This window comes from Rhineura floridana, chromosome 3 (assembly GCF_030035675.1).
Source record: "Rhineura floridana isolate rRhiFlo1 chromosome 3, rRhiFlo1.hap2, whole genome shotgun sequence".
Lineage (NCBI taxonomy): Eukaryota > Metazoa > Chordata > Lepidosauria > Squamata > Rhineuridae > Rhineura > Rhineura floridana.
This window is the reverse complement of record NC_084482.1, coordinates 194,120,160-194,144,176: the sequence shown is the minus strand read 5'-3', so window position 1 is coordinate 194,144,176 and position 24,017 is coordinate 194,120,160. Positions and strand designations below refer to the sequence as shown.

At 41.9% G+C, this 24,017-nt stretch overlaps 2 protein-coding genes across 8 annotated transcripts in view; one reads left to right on the top strand and one right to left on the bottom strand.

Annotated features, from left to right (window-relative positions):
* Window positions 1-15,866, bottom strand: part of LOC133380941 (early activation antigen CD69-like) — a 40,025-nt gene extending 24,159 nt beyond the window's left edge. The window contains exon 1 of one of the 6 annotated variants that reach the window (XM_061619186.1): window positions 15,536-15,866. In XM_061619186.1, coding sequence (XP_061475170.1) covers window positions 15,536-15,648 — 113 coding nt within the window. In that variant the 5' untranslated portion in view covers window positions 15,649-15,866. Of the gene's footprint in view, window positions 1-12,505; window positions 12,827-12,906; window positions 13,059-15,535 lie in introns of those variants that run through there. The other 5 variants (XM_061619187.1, XM_061619197.1, XM_061619188.1 and 2 more) reach the window with 5 other exon arrangements.
* LOC133380942 (killer cell lectin-like receptor subfamily F member 1) overlaps window positions 12,862-24,017 on the top strand; it is a 32,867-nt gene continuing 21,711 nt past the window's right edge. Inside the window, exons 1-2 of one of the 2 annotated variants that reach the window (XM_061619198.1) lie at window positions 12,862-13,054; window positions 19,017-19,133. In XM_061619198.1, the coding sequence (XP_061475182.1) occupies window positions 19,046-19,133 (88 nt within the window). In that variant the 5' untranslated portion in view covers window positions 12,862-13,054; window positions 19,017-19,045. Of the gene's footprint in view, window positions 13,055-15,573; window positions 15,878-19,016; window positions 19,134-24,017 lie in introns of those variants that run through there. The other variant, XM_061619199.1, reaches the window with a different exon arrangement.

Below are 24,017 nucleotides of genomic sequence, written 5' to 3'. Positions count from 1 at the left end.
TAGCCCTATCCTCCATGAATTTGTCTAATCTTCTTTTAAAACCATCCAAGCTGGTGGCCATTACTGCATCTTGTGGGAGCAAATTCCATAGTTTAACTATGCGCTGAGTAAAGAAGTACTTCCTTTTGTCTGTCCTGAATCTTCCAACATTCAGCTTCTTTGAATGTCCATGAGTTCTAGTATTATGAGAGAGGGAGAAGAACTTTTCTCTATCCACTTTCTCAATGCCATGTATAATTTTATACACTTCTATCATGTCTCCTCTGACCCGCCTTTTCTCTAAACTAAAAAGCCCCAAATGCTGCAACCTTTCCTCGCTCCATCCCCTTGATCATTCTGGTTGCCCTCTTCTGAACCTTTTCCAACTCTATAATATCCTTTTTGAGATGAGGCGACCAGAACTGTACACAGTATTCCAAATGCGGCCACACCATAGATTTATACAACGGCATTATGATATCAGCTGTTTTATTTTCAATACCTTTCCTAATTATCCCTAGCATGGAATTTGCCTTTTTCACAGCTGCCACACACTGGGTTGCCAGTTCAGACCCCATGAGCGTATATGTGAAATTCAGATTTTTTGCTCCAATATGCATAACTTTACACTTGTTTATATTGAATTGCATTTGCCATTTTTCCGCCCATTCACTCAGTTTGGAGAGGTCTTTTTGGAGCTCTTCGCAATCCCTTTTTGTTTTAACAACCCTGAACAATTTAGTGTCGTCAGCAAACTTGGCCACTTCACTGCTCACTCCTAATTCTAGGTCATTAATGAACAAGTTGAAAAGTACAGGTCCCAATACTGATCCTTGAGGGACTCCACTTTCTACAGCCCTCCATTGGGAGAACTGTCCATTTATTCCTGCTCTCTGCTTTCTGCTTCTTAACCAATTCCTTATCCACAAGAGAACCTCTCCTCTTATTCCATGACCGATAAGCTTCCTCAGAAGTCTTTGGTGAGGTACCTTGGCAAATGCTTTTTGAAAGTCTAAGTACACTATGTCCACTGGATGACCTCTATCTATATGTTTGTTGACACTCTCAAAGAATTCTAATAGGTTACTGAGACAGGACTTTCCCTTGCAGAAGCCATGCTGGCTCTGCTTCAGCAAGGCTTGTTCTTCTATGTGCTTAGTTAATCTAGCTTTAATAATACTTTCTACCAGTTTTCCAGGGACAGAAGTTAAGCTAACTGGCCTGTAATTTCCGGGATCCCCTCTGGATCCCTTTTTGAAGATTGGCGTTACATTTGCCACTTTCCAGTCCTCAGGCATGGAAGAGGACTGGAGGGACAAGTTACATATTTTAGTTAGCAGATCAGCAATTTCACATTTGAGTTCTTTGAGAACTCTCGGGTGGATGCCATCCGGACCTGGTGATTTGTCAGTTTTTATATTGTCCATTAAGCCTAGAACTTCCTCTCTCATTACCACTATTTGTCTCAGTTCCTCAGAATCCCTTCCTGCAAATGTTAGTTCAGGTTCAGGGATCTGTCCTATATCTTCCACTGTGACGACAGATGCAAATTCATTAGTCACAGCGCTACTCGTACTTGCCTTTTGTTCTTCCCCAGTAGCTCAGTGAGTGCCTTCTCACCTGGGGGTCTCATCTTCCAGCACTATCTTGTGTTGCATTTTGGATACTCTTTTCATAGGGTTTTTGTGGTAAGGGGTATTCAGAGGTGGTTTACCATTGCCTTCCTCTGAGTTTGGATGCATCTTAGTCTGGTGTCTCAGCTTTGACCATTCCACCTTGGGTGCTCCTGCTAGGAGTCTAGCCTCTTGGTCTAGACTCCTGACGGCATTGCTCTTAGCTTCTTCAACACTCTCAAACCCCCTCACCACATTAAGGTGTGCATCCTAAAGGGGGGTCAGAAAGCCTAGCGTCCTGCAAATATGTGCATAAAAACGCTAGGACTGGAATTAAAGATTTTGTCTCAATAGACAGCTCCCAAAATTAAATAGCCAAGTCATTGAATCCAGAAATAATAAATTCCATTCCATCCCCATAACTCAAACAATCCTAAGAACCTTATTCCAGCTCAGCATTGCAAAACCAAACCTGTTATGGCTCCAAGCACCTTAAACTCTCTCACACAAACTCCATCTGCAGATTAACCACATCCAAATGCTTCTCCACTGTCTTCAGAAGAATCAGTATGTTCCCAGATTTTACTCTGTCTCAGCTGTTCAAATTATAAGCTCAGCCACTCCCTTATCTTTCCGATGAAGAGTTGATCCCTACCGATTGCCAAGTTTCTTCTGCACAAACCATAGAATCATAGAGTTGGAAGGGGCCTATAAAGCCATTGAGTCCAACCCCCCGCTCAATACAGGAATCCAATTTATAGCATACTCGACAGGTGGCTGTCCAGCTACCTCTTGAATGCCTCCAGTGTTGGAGAGCCCACTACCTCCCTAGGTAATTGGTTCCATTGTTATACTGCTCTACCAGTTAGGAAGTTTTTCCTGATGTTCAGTTGAAATCTGGCTTCCGGTAACTTGAGTCCATTATTTCGTGTCCTGCACTCTGGGATGATTGAGAAGATATCCTGGCCTTCCTCTGTGCGGCAACGTTTCAAGTACTTGAAGAATGCTATCAGATCTCCCCTCAGTCTTCTCTTCTCAAAGCTAAACATGCCCAGTTCTTTCAGTCTCTCCTCATAGAGCTTTGCTTCTAGTCCTCTGATCATCCTCATTGCCCTCCTCTGAACCCGTTCCAGTTTGTCTGCATCCTTCTCAAAGTGTGGTCTAACTAGTGCTGAATAGAGGGCAAGCAAAACTTCACACTATTTGGAAACTATACTTCTGTTAATGCAGCCTAAAATAGCATTTGCTTTTTTTGCAGCCACATCACACTGGTGGCTCATATTCAGCTTGTGATCAACGACAATCCCAAGATCCTTCTTGCATACAGTATTGCTGAGCCAAGCATCCCCCATCTTATTTATTTATTACATTTATATCCCACCTTTCTTTTCATGATAGAAAACCCAAGGCAGCTTACATATGGTTCCCAGGAAGTCTCCCATCCAGGCACTGACCGGACCTGAGGGTACTGGCCTCATGTGCCTTCAGACCATAGCTTATAACTGTGCCTTTGGTTTCTTTTTCCTAGATGTGGAACTTTGCACTTATCCCTAATAAATTCCATTATGTTGTTTTCAGCCCAATGCTCCAGCCTATCAAGATCACCTTGAATTTTGTTTCTCTCTTCCTAGGTATTAGGTATCCCTCCCAGTTTTGTATCATTTGCAAATTTGATAAGCATAAGCAAATCAGGCAACCCTTGCAAACTGGTTTGGAAAAACAAACTTAACTCCTGGCCATGAGCCACTGAACTATGCACATCCCAGCTCTTTATTTCAATGTCAGGTCTCTGACTGCCCTAAAATCTCACAAACACCCTGCACAAAATAATCAACCATCTCCAAATACTTCTCTGTTGCCTTCAGAATATTCATAATTTTTCCAGACTTTTTCTCTGCCTGAACTATTCAGGTTATAACATCTGCCACAGAAGCAACAAACCACTCCTTCTTCACAACCTAAAAGCCAGCACCAACTTTCTTTTTCTTCGTTAATTGTAATCCGCCTATGCTACAGGGAAGGGGAGCTGCAGAAAGAACAGCAATGACAACCCTCCTCCGATCCCTGTAGTTTGGCAGCTGCCACATAAGAAATCCTTTGTTTTGCTTGGATAGTTGGAGTAACCCATTCTATTATCAAATCGCCTCCCTGCAAGTGCCTCGACTTGCACAATATCCCCAACTGCCTTTTTGATGTATTCTGACAGCTTCACAGAGCTAATGTGCACCTTTGCATCTTCTTGACAAGGCTTTTACCACAAGGTTAGCCTGTCCTTTCCCCTCGATCCTCGCAGCCAAGCCAAAGTTCCTCGCTTCAACAGACTCTGCCTTGTTCTTTTTAGCCTGAAATCCCCTTCATTTGTCTCCCTCCTGTGGTCCATCTTCCGCACACCCTTCCTCCTTTTCTACTGTGGAGCCTTTGTTGACTTAATCTCTTAGTCCTTACCTCTGGATTCTTATTACTCAATTTGCCTATCTGATGCAAGAGCTTCTTCCAGTTTTTCTAAAGGAATAAATGTCTAACCCTAGACAATGGTAAGTTTTGATTAGTGAAGCGTCTGACCTTCAAATATCAAGGAGGGAACCAGCCTTGGTAGGGGTGGGTAATAATCTCATCCCATGAAACAAGGCCTGTGCCCTGGATTATATATCCACAGATAAAATACATTAATTACTGTATGAGGTTTGAACCATTAAATTTATAATGTCTAACAGATGCCAAAGAAGAAATTCCACGTCTCAGTCTTCTAACTTTAATCAGTGATTCCAAAATGTGCAAAGAAATCTACTCTTAATACTTTAATACAGAAGAAGTTTAGAAACCTGAAAATTTGGGGTGCCAATCATTCCCATATAGTCTTTATAACTACTCTGGGTTTACATTTGAAAGCTAGTCAAAGCTACTCTGCTACCTGTGAGCTGCTTCGGGTATTCAACTACAAAGTTTTCATGCTGCTGAAGGTCAAAAATCATCATGTCATCAGTGAAAAACATCAATACATGATCACCAATAATAGTAAGTCACTGGAGGAATCAATTCCTCAATGGTATTGCAGTTTATACAACTTTTTGGCTGCTATGGCAATACCAAATTAGGGCAAAATGACCAGAGAAGCACATAAAACTGGTGTTTCTTTACTATGTGTCACCCAAATGCCAGGCGATAAATATTTTAGTAATTCCACATTCCCTTTTCAGAATGAAGCAACCCATACAATGTCTGCAGCCATAGGGAGCTGCCTTATACCAGGTCAGACTGTCTATTCATCTAGCCCGGTACTGATACTCCAGAGATGGGCAGCCTGTGAATCTCCAGGCATTGCTGAGACTCCCAACTCCCATCAGCCCCAGCCAGCATGGCCAAACGTCAGGGATGATGGGAGTTATAGCCCATCATCATCTGGAAGGCCACACATTGCCCATCCCTGGTCTACTGTGATTGGCAGCAACTCCAGGATCTCAGGCAAAGGGAGTGCCCACACTGCTACCCAAAAATGTTTTGAACCAGTTTCCAGGGATCCAACTTAGAACCTTCTATATGCAAACCATGTGCCCTTGACCATATCTCATCAAGATACGATGACAAATGATGTTGTCACCAGTATGCTCATGATACTTGGCTCCATTTCTCTGTAACGTCTTAATTGGGTGAGCTGTGGAAGCCCTGGATCAGTGTCTAGATGCAGAGGTGAGCTGAATGAGGGTCAATAAACCAAGTAAAACCTGGCAAGATGGAAGCACTTCGGGCAAGTGGTTCCTGCATCCGGGAAACAGGTCAATTACCTTCTCTAGGCAGGGTTGCGCTCACTCTGAAGGAACAGGTCTGTAGTCTGGGAATACTCCTAGATCCATAAAAGGCTGAGCCTTTCATAAGCTTTGGCTGGTGTGATCTCTATGTAAAGCTGCCCTTAGGTTTGGTCCGGAAGCTGCAGTTGGTGTAGAATGCAGCAGCTAGGCTGCTAACTGGAACGACCTAGTGCTAGTGCTTTTGCTGAGGGACCTGCACCAGCTGTGGATGTGTTACCAGGCCAGGATTTGAGTTTTAGTGCTGGTCTATAAAGCCCTTAACAACTTGGGAGCAGGGTGCCAGAGAAGTCACCTTGCCCCCCATATAATGCTGCGTCACCAGGGGAGGCTCTTCTCTGTGGTGACATGGAACAGGGGCTTAACTGTAGCTGCCCCATTGCTATGGAACTCCCTTCTGGGGAATATTAGGCAGGTGCTGACATTTGGGTGATTATGGTGCCTACTGAAGACATTTTCATTCCACCAGGCTGTCCCAGAAGGATAGTTCTGGCCCCGTGAGGAACAGGATAATGTTATTTTACTATATTTTAGTCCTATTATCAGTATATTTCATTGTATTGATTTCTGTTTTATATATCACTCAAAGGTTTTTAAGACTTAAAGATTTTTTAACAACAATGGGCAACCCCAAGTGACAGAGGGCACCTTATATTGGACATTCTTCTGATGGTGAAGGTATGATACTTGGAGAGGTCAAGATTTACTGTGAGATACTTTTTATTCATTTATATATACCTGAAATATCATCTCACCCCTTACACATCCAGTCAATCACTGCACTCTGCAGGTAAGGGGCTCCTATAGGTACCTTCTTATACTGTCTGTTCCGCACAATATAGGAATTGGGCCTTAGCATTGTGGCCCCTAACCTTTGGAATTCTCTCCCATTACATATTAGACAGGTGCTGTCTGCTACATTTTTGGTGCCTACTGACCTTTTCCAATAAGCCTTTTAAGCATATATCTTTCCCAGTCTGCATTTGCACTGGAATTGCTTTTTAGATGTTTTTATTGTTTTATCAACCATACTACTAGCAGAAACCAGTAACGATTTGAAACAAATGCTGATGAAAGTTAAAGAGGAAAGCGCAAAAGCAGGACTACAACTGAATGTCAAGAAGACTAAAGTAAAGTAATAAATTTATGTAACTTTAAAGTCGACAATGAGGGCATTGAACTTGTCAAGGATTATCAATACCTTGGCACAGTCATTAACCAAAATTTATTTATTTATTTATTATTATTTGATTTATATCCCACCCTTCCAGCAGGAGCCCAGGGCAGCAAATGGAGATAACAGTCAAGAAATCAGAAGAAGGCTAGGACTGGGGAGGGCAGCTATGAGACAACTAGAAAAGGTCCTCAAATGCAAATATGTATCACTGAACACTAAAGTCAGGATCATTCAGACCATGGTATTCCTGATCTCTATGTATGGATGTGAAACTTGGACAGTGAAAAAAGCGGATAAGAGAAAAATCAACTCATTTGAAGTGTGATGTTGGAGAAGAGCTTTGCGGATACCATGGACCGTGAAAAAGACAAATAACTGGGTGTTAGAACAAACTAAACCAGAACTCTCACTAGAAGCTAAAATGATGAAACTGAGGTTATGATACTTTGGACACATAATGAGAAGATATGATTCACTAGAAAAGACAATCATGCTGGGAAAAACAAAGGAGTAGAAAAAGAGGAAGACCAAACAAGAGATGGGTCGATTCCATAAAGGAAGCCACAGACCTGAACTTACAAGATCTGAATGCTGTTGGAGATCGCCAATTCATAGGGTCACCATAAGTCGTAATTGACCTGAAAGCACGTAACACACACACAAACGCACATTGCTTTATCGCTGGTCATTTGCCACTCTGGGCTCCTTTGGGAGGAAGAGTAGATAGAAATTTAATAAATGAATAATATCTATACTAGCAAGTTCCTGACATGGATGAAGCATGCTTGACTTTGTCTTCAGCAAATATGAAGCACTGAGCCGAACATGATTCTAAGGCATCTTGTAGGGAGACACCATCCTGTTTGTGTACATGAGTAATTTAAGATGGCACAAAACTTTGTGGGGACCACACTATAGTTCTTTACTTATACGAATGTATATTGGTAATTCTTGCCTGGTGATTTTGCCGTTGTCATATGCTTGTCCTACAGCAAATCCAAGTATCATGCAAGGCACAATTCTAGGACATCTCAAAAGTAACAGTCTCCAAGCTCTGTCAGCGCATTATTGGTAGTAGTCCAAAGGCTTCGTCTGGCAAGCACACCCCTAGTTTCTTATTCATTTACTCACATATTGACAGTTATTGGCATGGGGGCACCCCCTTGGGAATGAACTACACCAAAACAACATGTTGAGGCCAACCCAGTGCTAGGACGTTTTTGCTGGGGACAGTCTCACAGTGATTAGCTGACTGTGAAGGCCACCAATACAAACTTCACTCACTGTGATGCTTTAGTGAAATTCAGGCCCACTCTAGCAAGTGCTTCTTGCTTCTTATGGTTAGATATATAGCTGTGTCATCATGGCTCAGTGGTAAGAACACATGCTTTGCGTACAAAAGGTCCCAGGTTTGGTTCAGTCTCTGGCATCTCTAGTTAAAAAGGATCAAATAAAAAATGATGCGAAAAACCTCTACCAAGGACCATGGAGAGCTGCAGCCAATCAGAGTACAATACTGAGCTAGATGGGCAAATAATCTGACCTGATATAAAGTAGCTTCTTATGGGTTGCTTCATTCTGAAAAGGGAAAAAACACGTTAAAATATTTGTCAGATAGCATTTAGGAGCCACACATCAAAAAAAAAAAAAGGGGGGGGTTATATTTAATAGTTTTTCCCCATTATCTGATATGTGTGGTCATACAGCCGGGATGGAAAACCTCTGGCCCACAGACTAATCATGCCCCATCAGGCTTCCCGACTTGGCCTGCAAGGCCATTTTGGACAAGCTGCACCCCCCTGCCCCACAACTGACATCATACAGGTAAGGGCAGAGTTTGGCCAAAGCCCCCATATGCACACCTTCCAAAGCACTGGTTGTTGGGAGCCTTTGAACAACTGTGCAAAGCCAGAACCCAGCACTAAACAGGACTGTGCTCCCTGCACAATGGCTGGTGCAAAAGGAGGGCAATCCTGCTTGGTCCAGGTGCACAAAGAGGTCCCCACAGGAAGCTCTCTTGTGCACCTGAACCTTTTCAGTTTGGCCTTGATTTTAACAGGCAGAAATGCATTGCTAAAAGCAAGAACTGCATTTAGGACTTCAAAACGCAAAAAAACCTGATTTCATTTATGGTGTCAAGTGATTCACAGGTATGTAGCCCTGCTCACCTGTCAAATTTGGCCCTCAAGGCAGATCCTGATATGGATCCAGCCCATGGAGCCAATAAGATTTCCCACTTGTGCCAGAGAACAAATAAAATGCACAAATCGAAATAAAATTGATTAGTTAATGGACCCTCCAGTGATTTACCATTTCTGATCACAATACATTATGATCATGTACTGGTATCTGAATACACTCTTTGCCCCCCCTCCCCCGGCCCCAGCAATATAACTATGTGGGTTTTCTGGAGTAACTTGAAGTTAAATACCTCAAATTGCCCAAATATGGGTGGCATCAGCTGGATTTTAAATGTACATTTTGGGTACATAAATATAAAATATCAGCTTGACCCCAGAACATGGCATACTTTCCTCTCATGGTTTCCTCAAATCCCCCCTCCCCAGTTTAATACAAGGTAAGGCATTCTAATTCTTGCTCTGACACATTTTATGAAGTTAGAAATCTGGATATTAATTGTATTTGTTGGAAACCAAAACTCAATGTATAAGGTTTGTGCTGCTTGATAATAGGACTTCTGTGGCTTCCTTTATTGAATCAATCCATCTCTTGTTTGGCCTTCCTCTTTTTCTACTCCCTTCTGTTTTTCCCATCATTATGGTTTTTTCTAGTGAATCATGTCTTCTCTTTATGTATCCAAAGTATGATAACCTCAGTTTTATCATTTTAGCTTCCAGTGATAGTTCTGGTTTAATCTGTTCTAACACCCAATTATCTGTATTTTTCACAGTCCATGGTATGGGCAAAGCTCTCCTCCAACACCACAATTCAAACAAGTTGATTTTTCTCTTAGCCACTTATTTCTCTGTCCAACTTTCACATCCATACATAGAGATTGGGAATACCATGGTCTGAATGATCCTGACTTTGGTGTTCAGTGGTACATCTTTGCATTTGAGGATCTTTTCTAGTTCTGTCATAGCTGCCCTCTCCAGTCCTAGCCTTCTTCTGATTTCTTGACTATTATCTCCATTTTGGTTAATGATTGTGCCAAGGTATTGATAATCCTTGACAACTTCAATGTCCTCATTGTCAACTGAAAAGTTACATATATCTTCTGTTGTCATTACTTTTGTCTTTTTGACGTTCAGCTGTAGTCCTGCTTTTGTGCTTTCCTTTTTAACTTTCATCAGCGTTTGTTTTAAATCATTACTGGTTTCTGCTAGTAGTATGGTATCGTCTGCATATCTTAAATTATTGATATTCCTCCCTCCAATTTTCACTCCTCCTTCATCTTGATCCAATCCCACTTTCTGTAAGATAAATTCTGCATATAAACAAATAGGGTGATAAAATACACCCCTGTCTCTCACCCTTTCCGATGGGGAACCAATCAGTTTCTCCATATCCTGTCCTTACAGTAGCCTCTTGTCCAGAGCACAGGTTGCACATCACGACAATCAGATGCTGTGGCACCTTCCGTTGCTTTTAAAGCATTCCATAGCTTTTCATGATCTACACAGTCAAAGGCTTTGCTGTAATCTATAAAGCACAGGGTGATTTTCTTCTGAAATTCCTTGGTCCGTTCCATTATCCAACGTATGTTTGTGATATGATCTCTGGTGCCTCTTCCCTTTCTAAATCTAGCTTGTATGTCTGGCATTTCTCGTTCCATATATGGTAAGAGCCTTTGTTGTAGAATCTTGAGCATTACCTTACTTGCATGGGATATTAAGGCAATAGTTCAATAATTACTGCATTCCCTGGGATCCCCTTTCTTTGGAATTGGGATATACTGTATGTACGCTTCCAGTCTGTGGGCCATTGTTTAGTTTTCCATATTTCTTGACAAATTTTTATCAAAGTTTGGACAGATTCAGTCTCAGTAGCTCGTAGCAACTCTGTTGGTATGCCATCTGTTCCTGGTGATTTGTTTCTCCCAAGAATTTTAAGAGCAGCTTTCTGGTTCTTCATCATACGGTTCCTCTGTGAATGAATCTGTCATCCTGGCATCTTTTTTTATAGAGTTCTTCAGTGTATTGCTTCCATCTTCCTTCTATTTCATCTCGGTCAGTCAGTGTGTTCCCCTGTTGATTGTTTAACATCCCTACTCTCAGTTTAAATGTCCCTTTCATCTCTCTAATCTTTTGGAATAGGGCTCTTGTTCTTCTCTTTTTGTTGTCCTCTTCTATTTCTATACAATAACTATTGTAATAGTTCTTTGTCCCTACATACTAGGCACTGTATTGTTGCATTTAGGGTTCTGGCTGTGTTTCTATCTCCTTTTGCTTTTGCTTTGATAATAGGACTACAAACATAGAAAAACCACCCTCCCCCCACTTTAGGAGTGGGGTTAGAAGGCTGGAAGTTTAATGCCAGAGGCTTCTTATTTGCATAAATATTTTATATCCTGCCCTCCTAGTAATCATAAACCACTAAGGGCTACTTACAACCACTAAAAATTACAATACAATAAATATATTAGCATGCAAGTACAACCAAAAAGTACATAACAGAGACAACAAATACATAACATAAATACATAAGATACATAACATTAAAGACCCATTAACAATCAACAGTGGCGGTGACCAGAGGCTTTATTAAAGAATGACCTCAGCATGAATATAAGTCTGCTGGAATAAAAATTCTTATCACGTGATTCACTAGAAAAGACAATAATGCTGGGAAAAACAGAAGGGAGTAGAAAAAGAGGAAGGACAAACAAGAGATGGATTGATTCCACAAAGGAAGCCACAGACCTGAACTTACAAAATCTGAACAGGGTGGTTCATGACAGATGCTCATGGAGGTCACTGATTCATAGGGTCGCCATAAGTTGTAATTGACTTGAAGGCACATAACAACAACAACAATCCCAAATGAATTCAAGTATTAGTTTCTCCAAGCTCTTAACTTCTATGTTATCTGTTAATATTAGCAGAGCCAGAAAAAGAAATAAAAAATGTGGGGCAGGCTGACATTTTTTGTCTTACAATTTTATCAAAAGCAATTTGCACTGGGGCCATCTTCTTTATTTTTTTTTCCAGGGAGATGGCCAACTTACTCTGCTGTAGCAAAAACTAACAATGAATCTTGTGGTACTCATTGTTGCTGAAGATTAATAAATGTATTATGCTATACATTTGATGAGAGCCAGTGTGGCGCAGTGGTTAAGGTGTTGGACTATGACCTGGGAGACCAGGGTTTGAATCCCCACATAGCCATAAAGCTCACTGGGTGACCTTGGGCCAGTCACTACCTCTCAGCCTCATGAAAACGCTATTCATAGGGTCACCATAAGTTGGAGTCAACTTGAAGGCAGTACATTTACATTTGTTTTAATAAGTTTGATGGACTGGCATCCAGTTCATCTGACTAATAAAGTGACACACAAACAATCATATATACATGGGGGGGAGAGAGAATTTTTAAACAGCGATAAAAAGGAAATGAAATGCAGAGAAGTACAGTGGTTCATTATATTAACGGGACCATTTATCTACACACATTAGAGTAGCGTGATTTAATTTTACAAAGCACTGTGATTTCACCAGTGATTCAAAACGATTCTCAACTCCCTGCTCACTGTCTCTCAGCCTAACCTACCTCACAGTCACTGTCTCTCAGCCTAACCTACCTCACAGGGTTGTTGCAAAGATAAAATCAGGAGGAGAAGAACCATATTTGTACACCACCTTGACCTCTGAAGGAAAGGGGGGATACAAACCTAATAATATTTTTTTTAGCTATTCACGAAATGATTCATTAACCTTCAATCCTAACTGGTCCAGGCTCTCCAATTAATTTACCTTTTAAAAACCACTTAATGTAGTGGCAATCTCCACTTTGGAAGCTGCTTCTCTCTCTTTCTCCCTTACACACACACTTTTCCGCATTTGGTTCCCTGACAGAGTCAAATCTTAGCTTGATTAACATCCAAGCGCCTACTCCCCACCGGAAATCACCCTTCCCCTTTACGTTACTTCAACTCTTCCCAAACTGCTTTATTTCTGCAGACAAGACCGCCGAAATTCACTCTCCAGAGACAAAGGGAAGTTCTTAAAGGGCACGTAGAATTCTAATGATCCCCTTCCCCTCCCTGCTTTCCTACTTCATACACCCTCTCCTTCCAGTTTAAACTCTCCATGCCGAATCTATTTATCACGAGTTATTTTTTTAAAAAGACTGATTTTCTCAAGACAATACACACTTCCCTATCGCTCAGGTTTAAAAGCCAGCGCGCGCGCGCGCTTGTCTCCTTCCTCCCAATCAAACGGCGCACACGTGGAATGATCTTTTTTCCCAGCAGACATTTCGGGGCAGCGTGTAACGGAAGGAGGAGGAGTTAAACCTGCCGGGTAAGAAACGGCTCCTTTGTTCTCAACATGTTTGGTCTAAAGCTCCTGGGACGCTGCTGCTGTGAGATAGAACATTATAAGACGAAGCTGAAATTCCCAGTTCCTTATTTAATAGAAAGCTCAAAACACTAAACAAGAAGAAAAGTTGACAGCTACATTAACGTCAAGCCTAAGTTAACATGTCTCTGAACCCCAAAATATATGTTGGGGTACTCCGTGAGATATATCGCTGTGATCAGGGGATGCTCCCTGTCAAGAATAACAATTTATTTAGTCAAAATCATCACACTTCTCAAATGGTCATAAATGCATAATGATGCCATAATATCATAAAAAAGAAGTAACTGAGGGTGCCCACCCCAAAATCTGCTCTGGGCCAGGACAAATCATAGACCCCAGGAAAAAAGAGGGTGTACTTGATGAGATGCCAGTGCTTTCCATCTGGCCCAGAGCTTCTGCTGCGCGCAGGGCATGGACAAGAGCATCTACGCAAAACCAAAATAGAAAAAAGCATGCAGAAAAAAAATAGGTAACTGACAGTGCCCACCCCACAACCTGCTCTGGGCCAGGATAAATCATACACCCCAGGAAAGGGGAGGGTGTCCTCTATAACATGCCAGTGCATCCTGCCTGGCCCAGAGCTTCTGTTGGGCGCAGGGCATGAATCAGTGCATCTATGCACAACAAAAATAGACAAAAACATGCATAAACAAATAACTAACTAGGGGTACCCACCCAAAATCTGCTCTGGGCCATGACAAATCATACACCCCAGAAAAGGGGAGGGTATCCTCTATGAGATTCCACTGCTTTCCACCCAGCCCAAAGCTTCTGCTGGATGCAAGAGGGTTTTTTGCCTATTAGTGAATATACAAGAAGTATTTGACATTAAAATGTTTGCTTTCTCTGCATGTTTCAGTTTGCTGTGTCTGCTCTGACCACCTGAACAGAAATGAAATTTTACAAAATCCACAGAACTATAGCCGTAGGTGATATTTCTGTTTTTGCTAAACACAAAATGAAAGAATCCAGAATCTATATTAGGGCAATAGCCTTATTAGATCAACCACAATTATATAAAATAGTGTGCCAGCTTTCAAGTTCCCCTAACCCTCATGCAAACTTATAGGGTACTTTGGAGCCTCAGGTGCACTTTTCACTGTGTAATTTACACAAAGTAGACCTACAGGGATGTCCTAGGACATTATCACATATTTAATCTGTACAACATCCCCCAATTTCATGCAGTTACCACTTACAGTTTTCCTTCTGGAAACAAACCACCACTGGGGGCCAAATATACCCTAAAAGCCCCGGGGATAAATTTCTGCCTTTTATTGTGTAATTTACACATGAGGGTTGTCTTTCTAGGTCATTGCTGCAAACTGTCTCCTGTACAATGTCCCCACATTTCAGCCAGTTATCACTTACTGCTTTCCTTCTGGAAACAAAACAAAAATCAACTGGGATCCAAAAATACTCCAGAAATGTTGCATTTCAATATGCATGGAGACAGGGCCAATGTACACTGCTCAGAAAAATTCTGCCTCTTCTGAATATGGCTCAAGGTGCTTTGGTAGTGTCAAGCCAATTGTGGTGACGAAAAGGAAGTGGGGGGTCTCTAGGCTAAAGTGACTCCATCCTTCCATTGGAAATCTTAAAATACCCCAAAGTCAGCCGGTATGATTTTTTTTGCCAGGTCTGCAAGAGGGTTAGATTGTTCATCAGGCTGGCACAGATGGCTGGGGCTGAGAGTTGTAGTCCAAAACATCTGGAATGGGGGGCACAAGTTTGGGAAAAGCTGCTATGTGCACATCCCCTTCGGAGTAAGTCTGATTGTACTCAGTGGGGGTTACTTCTGACTCCTGCACCAAGGCAGGGCTTATTTTAATATGCAACTGGACACATTTTGTGCAGCATCAAAAAAATGTGCAATATGTAATAAGTTTTTATGCAGGTGAGCATTTGGGATTTAACAAGGAGCTAGGTAGTTTCTGAAAAAGGAACAGATGAGAAAAGTAAAAGAAACAGTAAATGAAGATAAATACTAGTTCCTTTCAACTCTTCATAGTATATTATAGGACAAATTACTTGACCAGTGGGAGGGCAGTGTGCTAGCTGCTTGTGCAGTAGGAAAAATAGGGGACAGGCTGTTCTTCCCCTACTCTGTCTGCTGCTGCTGCCCCCCCCATTCTGGGTAGCTACCCCTGTTTATTTATTTATTCGATTTTTTTTCACCCGCCCTTTGTCATAAGGTCCAGGGTGTGTGTGTTACAACTATAAAACATAGAATTATAAAAACAAATAAAAAGGTTTCAACCATAAAGTATGAAAAGGGTAACGCCAATTTAAAACAGTTCCATATATAAAACTGAAAAATAATTCCATATATAAAAACAATACATTAAAAAGCAATTTTATATATAAAAACAATGCTGTGGGCTCTCTTATCCTCCTATCCTCCTCCAGAAAGCAGCTCACGCAGTTGCTACACAGTATCGTCCGGCAACAGGTGGGAACCTCAGGGGCTCAAACGCAGCAGAAACGCGGAGGGCGGGGAACCTTCCGCAAACAAATACTCGACGTCTGGCCATAACTGCTGTCCACTGAAATACGCCACCGGTCGCCGCTCGCTTTTAGGCTGTATACTGCTGTTTGCCCACACCAGGGGGCGAGGACCTCTTCAGCAGATGCCAATTGCCCCTCCAGCCTCCATCGGTGAAGCTTTCATCCGGCCCCCACAATCATCTTCCAGTGGCTGGTACCTGCCTTGAGATCGTTCCCAGCTTTGTTTTTAAAGCGTCGGCACTTTAAATAATCAAAGTGAGTGAGAGGAAGGGACAGATCCCCCCCTTTCTTGTTTACAGAGACTCTCTGATTGGACAGAAATGAGCATGGATCTCTTCCTCCCCCCCCCTCCATTTTACAGTTCGCAGCAAGAGAATGCAGCCCTCGTACAAAAGAAGATTAGTTAACCCAGACTTTAAGAGATGCAGCAGATTTACTATTACTGTTACTACTACTAATAATAATAATATCCTTCACTTTCCTCCAAAGGAACCCATGTTAACACCAAAATAATACAATTTAAACTTCTAAAAACAGTTGAAAACAACCTTCTAAAAGCTGTTAAAAACTCCTAAAAGCCATCACCTTGTCTCAAACTAATCATTTCAGAGTTGCTAGGACAAAGACTTTCAGCTATCAAATGCCTGGATAAACGGGAATGTTTTTTAATTTCTCCTAAAAGGTAGTAGTTAGGGGAACTGACACACCCCACTGGGGAGTGCATTCCACAAATGGCGGGTGCCGCCACCAAGAAGTGCCTATCTGCTTATCATTTTTCAGGCCTGTATGTCATCTTCCCACTGTCCCTGAAAATGGAAATGGACTGCCTTCAAATTGATCCCAACTTATGGGAACCCTATGAATGACAAGTGGTATTCAGAGGGGGTTTACCACTGCCTTCCTCTGAGGCTGAGAGGCAGTGACTGACCCAAGGTCACCCAGTGAACTTCAGGGCTGTGTGGGGATTCGAACCCTGGTCTCCCAGGTGGTAGTCCAACACTCTAACCACTATGCCACACTTACAATTTCATAATTATTTTCTCTGACCATTTCAGCACAAAGAGGCATTATTATGATTTATTACATTTATTTGTTGCTTTTTCATAACTCAAAGAGGGGGGACATGTAAGGGGGAAGGATGGTTGAAGTCCCTGCGAAGGAACTCAGCTGCTTAGGTTGCCTGGCCCTGGCCCCCTGAAGCAAGGCAGGCCTTGCCATACGGCAGAGTGAGGGGGCCAAGTGCCAAAGTAATTTGATTGACCTCAGGTACATATAAAGCACATCCAATGCATGTAGGAATTGTAGTTTGTGCTAAGAATTTTTAGCCCTGTGAGGGAAAAACCACAGTTCCCAGGGAAGTCATGTGCTTTAAATGTGTGGTGTGGATGTGCCCCTAGTCTCCACCTTGGCTGAGTGGGCAGGGGGCACTATTTGCCGCTGCCTCAGGCAGAAAAATCTCTTGGGGCAGCCCCCTAAGACACGTATAAGATTGCTGTGGTGCTTAACCCTTTCATTATTAGCAACTGCTGTAATGTAATCTTGTCTTCTCTGCCTGCTGTTAAGAGTACATGGAAACTTTTAGAGGCACCATCTTTGGTCAGACTGTGCCCAGTTCTAGGTGCCTTATTTTAGGAAGGACATTGACAAAATGGAGTGTGTCCAGAGGAGGGCAGCCAAGTTAGTGAGGAGTCTAGAAAACAAAGGCCTGCGAGGGCCAGTTGTAATAATATGCTTAGTTTGAAAAGAAAAGAAAAATGGGGTGGGGGGAGCAACATGATAGCTGTCTTCAAATATCTGAAGAGCTGTCATACAGAAGATGGAGCAAACTCAAGAATACAGAGATGTGGGGTAGTTTTCAGTAGTTATAAATGTAGCAGAGACTATGGTCAAGTGCTCAGTGTTTCTGTCTCCTGTGTAATTTGTCCTTGTCCCAAGGGCTGGATATTTCAGGGAAGCAGATTTTGGCTAAATATTTAGGAAAAACATCTTAATGGTGCAATGGAACTGGCTGTCTCAGGAAATCGTGGACTGTCCTTCTCTGGGGATATTAAGAAGAGACTGGATGGCCATCTTATCAGGGATGCCGTAGTTGCATCCTATATTACAGATTCTGCACAGAACAGGGCCCAAAGGGCTACAGTAGATAACCTCCAAGGTCCCCTTTAGCGCTGTGATTTTATGCTTTATGGAGTTGCATACTCAAGGTCTCTGTAGGGCACGCTGCAGTATCTGCCCTGGCTTATTTTACTGTAGTCTTCTGGACATATAGAAGACTATTGTGTTACAGCAGATTTTCAGGTAGATGAGATTCTACCTTTAGATGAAAAAAATAGCAACAGGCTGAGTCCGTTGCTGAACCTCAGTTTCAGTTGTGCATGAGACGTTGGAGCACTGAGCATTTCCCAGAGGTGAGGAGGTGGATTATACAGGAAACAAACTCTGAGCACTGGACCATCATTTCTGCTACATTTATGACTACTGAAAACTACCCCACATATTTGTTTTCAGCAATGGTTTCCCTTTTGTATCCATGCAGTCTTGACTGTGCAAGTCATATCATTGCTCTGTGATCCAGGCACAGATTTCACCTAAAACCTTTCAGGACCAGAGGGGGAAGGTTCTTAAGATTCACACGATTCCAAAACCTACTTTCCAACATTATATATCTCATATGATATTGCTGATAGGATTTGTCTTATCCCCAAATAACCTGACTCACATGTAAATGTCATGAGATTTAAGCCCAGTTCCAATGTAACATTCTCAGTCTGATAAGCTATAATTTATTGGACAAAGATCGTTACATCTGAATCAGTCAAGCATTAGTGTGAGAAGGGTGGTTGGTGACTTATTGATTTATTAACCTTTTAAAGGCTTGCTTCAAGCTGTCCTATATAGGCATGAGGATTAGAATATTACTTTAAAGGCTAATTTAAAGCTGAGGATGTCACAATAAATCTACAGGCCTTTGAAAAGCAAACCGCAGGTTGTATGAATCACTTGAAACGCAGCTTCATATGTGTCCTGACTCCTGATGCACACAAAGTGATCTTGCATTCAGGGATGGCCCCATTTATTTCAATATAGGGAGCAGGTACTAATGTTCACATAGCTTAACTATCTGCGTGGAAATGGTTAGGGCAACCTGTGTATGCATTGGAGATCTAGTGCCAAAGGAAAATGCTAGACTGAGGCAATGGTTCGCTGCTAGATTGAGGCAATGGTTGCTTCTATGCTGTGCCAGATTATGATCTCTGAAAGCCACTTTTAAGACCTTCACCTGTGGTTTCACAGTTCAGACACCAGAAAGGGTGCTCACGTTTCCTTTGCAACCTTAAGCCCCACATTCAAAAGAATAAATCGGACATCTAGTCAAGTGCATTCTTTGTTTTAGCCTCTTAATATATATAACCATTTCGGGCCATGGAAGATGAAGAAGGTTATATGGCATTAAGTCCTCGGCCAATTAATGAAACCTTTACGCATTATTCACAAGCTAAGAGGATTCAAGGTACGTCTTCTCATGTCTCCCATACGGTTCCTGCTTTAACTCTATAGCATTCCTGCTGTGCACTTGAGTTTTTTGAAGGAAAGAAAATTGAATGCTTTGTTTGTACGTTGCTACTGCTATGATGATTATGATGATGATTAATTATTTCCCACATTTCGCCCAAAAGGATTATTTAAAAGTTGTTAACAGATTAAAGAATCGTTGCTGATCAGGCATTTTAAATTATTATCAAATGATATCCTTCTCTGAGGCACACCTCTCCCTCTCTCTCAATTAAGATTGGGCAACTATTTCAGGTATCAAAGCTAGGGCGATATTCTGGAATTTCAGCAGCATTCCCAACTACTCAAATGGGGCTTTGTTTTCTTTAGCATCTTAATATAAATGGTCCATTCTATTAGTAAGCTACTGTATCTTAGAGGTGATGCATAATTAACCTTCAGGGTTGTATTCAACAAAGTCCTACTCAGAGTAGACCTACTGAAATTTATGAACCTACGTTAGTCATGTCTATTAACTTGAATTAGTATTGAATGCAATTAGTATTGAATACAACCCTCAGGTATCTCAGTGGTTTAGCAATTTGTGAAAATTACTTTTGAACATCATTGCCATTTATAGGTCTGCTGTCTATTATTATTATTAATAATAATGATAATAAATAAATTCTTACCCACCTTTCACCAATAAGCTCCCAGGGTGGGTTACAACAATATAAAAATACAAGATTAAAATTAATTGAAACTATATACAATCAGGTGTCAAAGGTGTTTTATTAATATGTTTTTTTAATAATGTTTTTAACCCTTCTCTAAAATGTTTTTTTTTTTAAAAAATTAACGCTGTTTTGTTTTAATGTATTTTAAGACCTGTTTTTATGATGTTTTAAAGTGTTTTTAGGCCTTTGTTTGCCGCCCTGGGCTCCTGCTGGAAGGATGGGCGGGATACAAATTAAATAATAAATAAATAAATTTAGTTAGCTGAGGCCTTTCTGTTAGGAAATAGCAGGTGAGAGTCTTTGGATTTTTATCCTGCCTTATTGATTTACCATGATAATCTGATCCTGTTCTGATTGTCTTGTGTATCTGTACAATGCTTTAATGGAGAGTTGTTAATTATATGCTGTACATATAAAGCTGGTTTCTGATATTCTGTCACACTTTAGAGTGACCAAGAAAAGAGAGTTATCCATACAGCAACAGCCCAGACTCAATGGCTTTGGTCACCAGGGGCAGGGAGTAGCTTTGGGCTTCTTCCTCCCAATGTCTTTTTCACTTGACCCACTTTAATTTCTCCCAAACAAGTGAATGATTGCTATTCTTTCCTAGGGGGCAAACTAAAGCATTACATATGGGAACACTGTAGTAGTGAACCTCCCTCCACACATCCCTCTGGCCTGGGAGTCATGAAGATCCTGGTCTGCTGAGTGACCTATCTTTGATAGACGGGGTTCCTGGCAACAGCAGTGCATGCGGGGGATTTCTTTATGTACAGCAAGTCCCCGAAATCTCTGCAATACCACACTCTTGACACCCATCATCATGGGAAAAATTTTCTCAGATAGGTAATATAAGCTATGTTGGGGGGGGCGCATGAGCGCAAAGCGCAAAACTTTAAAAGTAACTTTAAAAATCAATAAAGAAAGAAAAATAGTATCATTGCAAATCAGCCATTGCCAGGACTGGACTTATGGTCAGCAGCAACTCCGGGTAGAGACACACTTATTGTTCTGCCGGTGCCAATGCATCTCCACCTCTGTTTTCTGAAAATGGGGGCATACGATGCTAGTCAAACCCTTCCCTAAAACCTGGTGGGATCGGCTCCAGTGCATTTTTTAAAAATTCATCTTCAAATAGATTTCGCAACCAATCCGCCGATCAACCCATTGCTTCTCCAGGTGTGGCCAATGGAAATGCTTTGCTGTAGGCGACTAGTGTGCTCACAGCCCCAGACAACTACCCCTGAGGGACTGGGCTCAGAGGGTGCCGACACTCTTTGTTTAACACCTGAAACAAATAGTGTATCTTCATACGTAAACGCGGCAACACTAACCTGCATGACCTTATTTGGAAGGAAGGCCAGGATATAAATTTAACAGATAAATATGTTTATATTTGAATTTTTGTGTATCTGATTTGCATACATTGTAAACTGCTTAAAAGCCTATTTTGGCATTAATCAGTAAATAAATTAAAGGGAATGGTGGCATGACCTGTGTAGCTTTAAGGCTCATGTTTTTATTTTTTTGCATGGTTGTGTTGTGTTACTGTTGTTTTTTATTACCATTCATGGGGAAAATTACAGTCAGTGCAATTCACGGAAGTATATATTTGACTGATGATGGCGAAGGAGAGGCTGACATTGCTTACTATTTGATATTGTACAGCTGGAGAAGGACTGATCAAGGGCCAGGAGCAACTCCCCTCTAAGGAAAGGGTTCAAAGTTTAGGATTTTTTGGTACAGAAAAAAGACAAGTAAGGCAGCAGCAGGGTGAGTGGGGGACTCTGTAGAAACAGAATGCTTGACAAGATCCAGCTTGGTTGGGTCCAGTGGGGCCTTTCTAACGGATTTACGCCCAGCCTTTGAATCTCTTTAATGCTGTGTCTCAGTTCAAAAGGGCAAAGGCAAGGCAAGGAATCTCTTGAACTGCTTAACTAGAGTTAACATTCTAAAGCTGTCCCCTAATGTAACACTATTTAATACTGGTCCACCCTAATGTTGGATCCCATTTCTTTCTTTCTTTATTATATGCATCGTCATACATATATATATTACCACTCATAATACACAAAGTTTAATACAAGGCTTTCCAAACAGAAAATAAGAATAGATCAAGGGATATTTCTGCATAAAATTACCCTAATTTTTATTGCCTTTATAATTAATAATCACCTATTTTCCTGTTTAATATTTTATATATATGTTTATCACCGTTTAAAGGAAAAAATTGTTTTGTTTGCTTATATATGGCATGAATGCGTACAGATTTAGAGATCCTGCATGCACATTTATTGGTTAGGGATAAATAATCATGCATGCAAATTGTGCATCAAAGCCATGAAATGCACTAATAATAATAATAATAATAATAATAATAATAGATGATGACGATGTCTAGAGCTGGCCCTGACTTTAAGGCAGGAGAATCTGGATGAACATTATGCACAGTCTATAGCAGTACATACATTTCTAAATATACTGCCTTGTTCTCTCCACAAGCATTAGGTAAGTTTCAGTGCAACATCTGACAAGGTCAAGTTCATCGTGAGGCCAGAGTCCTAGGTACTTGAAAAACTATTTATTTATAACAGTACAGGTTCACAGGGGTGTCGTTGTTCTGGATCTCGGGGGTCTTAGACCCCTCACTTTTTGGGGGACCAGGATCCCAGCTGGGTCCCTAAGTGTCCTACAACCCAATCAGCATGAAAGGGGAGTGTGTTAGTCATTGAGAAGATAATAATAATAATAATAAATTTAATTTTTGTGTCGCCTATCTGGCCGAAGCCACTCTAGGCGACGTACAAACTAAAATTCAGTAAATTACAATACAATACAGATAAAATACAATAAAATCAGAACGATCATTAATCACAGCAGCATGAAATCAGTTAGGGCGATCAATAGATAATAAAATATCCCAAAAAAGTTAGCCCTCCCCGGAATTCCTGAAGGCCTGTCCAAAAAGCCAAGTTTTTAATGCCCGGCGAAATATATCCAGGGAAGGGGCATGGCGAAGATCGAATGGGAGGGAGTTCCAGAGAGTGGGGGCCGCCACTGAAAATGCCCTCTCTCTAGTCCCTACCAACCTAGCTGTTTTAGTTGGTGGGACTGAGAGAAGGCCCTGTGTGGCTGATCTGGTAGGCTGGCTTAATTTGTGGTACTGGAGGCGCTCCTTCAGATAAACTGGGCCGAGACCGTATAGGGATTTAAAGGTTAATACCAACACCTTGAATTGGGCCTGGAAAACAACTGGCAGCCAATGTAGGTGAAATAATACTGGCGTGATGTGATCACGGCGGCGGCTGTTTGTAAGCAACCGAGCCGCCGCATTCTGCACCAGTTGTAGTTTCCAGACCGTTTTCAAGGGTAACCCCACGTAGAGCGCATTGCAGTAGTCTAATCGAGAGGTGACCAGGGCGTGTACCACCAGTGGGAGCTGATGAATAGGGAGGTAGGGTTGCAGCCTCCGTATGAGATGTAATTGGTACCAAGCTGCCCGGCTCACTGCCGAAATCTGAGCCTCCATGGACAGCTTGGAATCAAGAACCACCCCGACGCTGCGGACCTGATCTTTCAGGGGTAAACTTACCCCATTAAACTGTAGGTCAACAGCACCCAACCTCCCCCTGTCACCCACAAGTAGCACCTCGGTCTTATCAGGATTGAGCTTCAGTCTGTTCCTTCCCATCCATCCACTCACGGATTCCAGGCACTTGGACAAGGTCTCCACAGCCATCTCTGGTGAAGATTTAAAGGAGAGATAGAGCTGCGTGTCATCTGCATATTGATGACATCGCAGCCCAAAACTCCTGATGATAGCTCCCAGCGGCTTTACATAGATGTTAAATAGCATGGGAGAGAGGATAGAACCCTGTGGCACTCCGCATGTGAGGGGCCAAGGGTCTGAAACCTCATCTCCCAATGCTACCTGTTGATGCCTGTCAGAGAGAAAGGAACGGAACCACTGCAAAACAGTGCCTCCTATTCCCAATCCTTCCAGGCGATCCAACAAGATACCGTGGTCGACGGTATCAAAAGCCGCCGAGAGATCCAGGAGAACAAGAAAGGTGGATTCTCCCCCGTCTAATGCCCTCCTCATATCATCCACCAGAGCGACCATGGCTGTTTCAGTACTATGTCCAGTCCTGAAACCCGATTGGTAT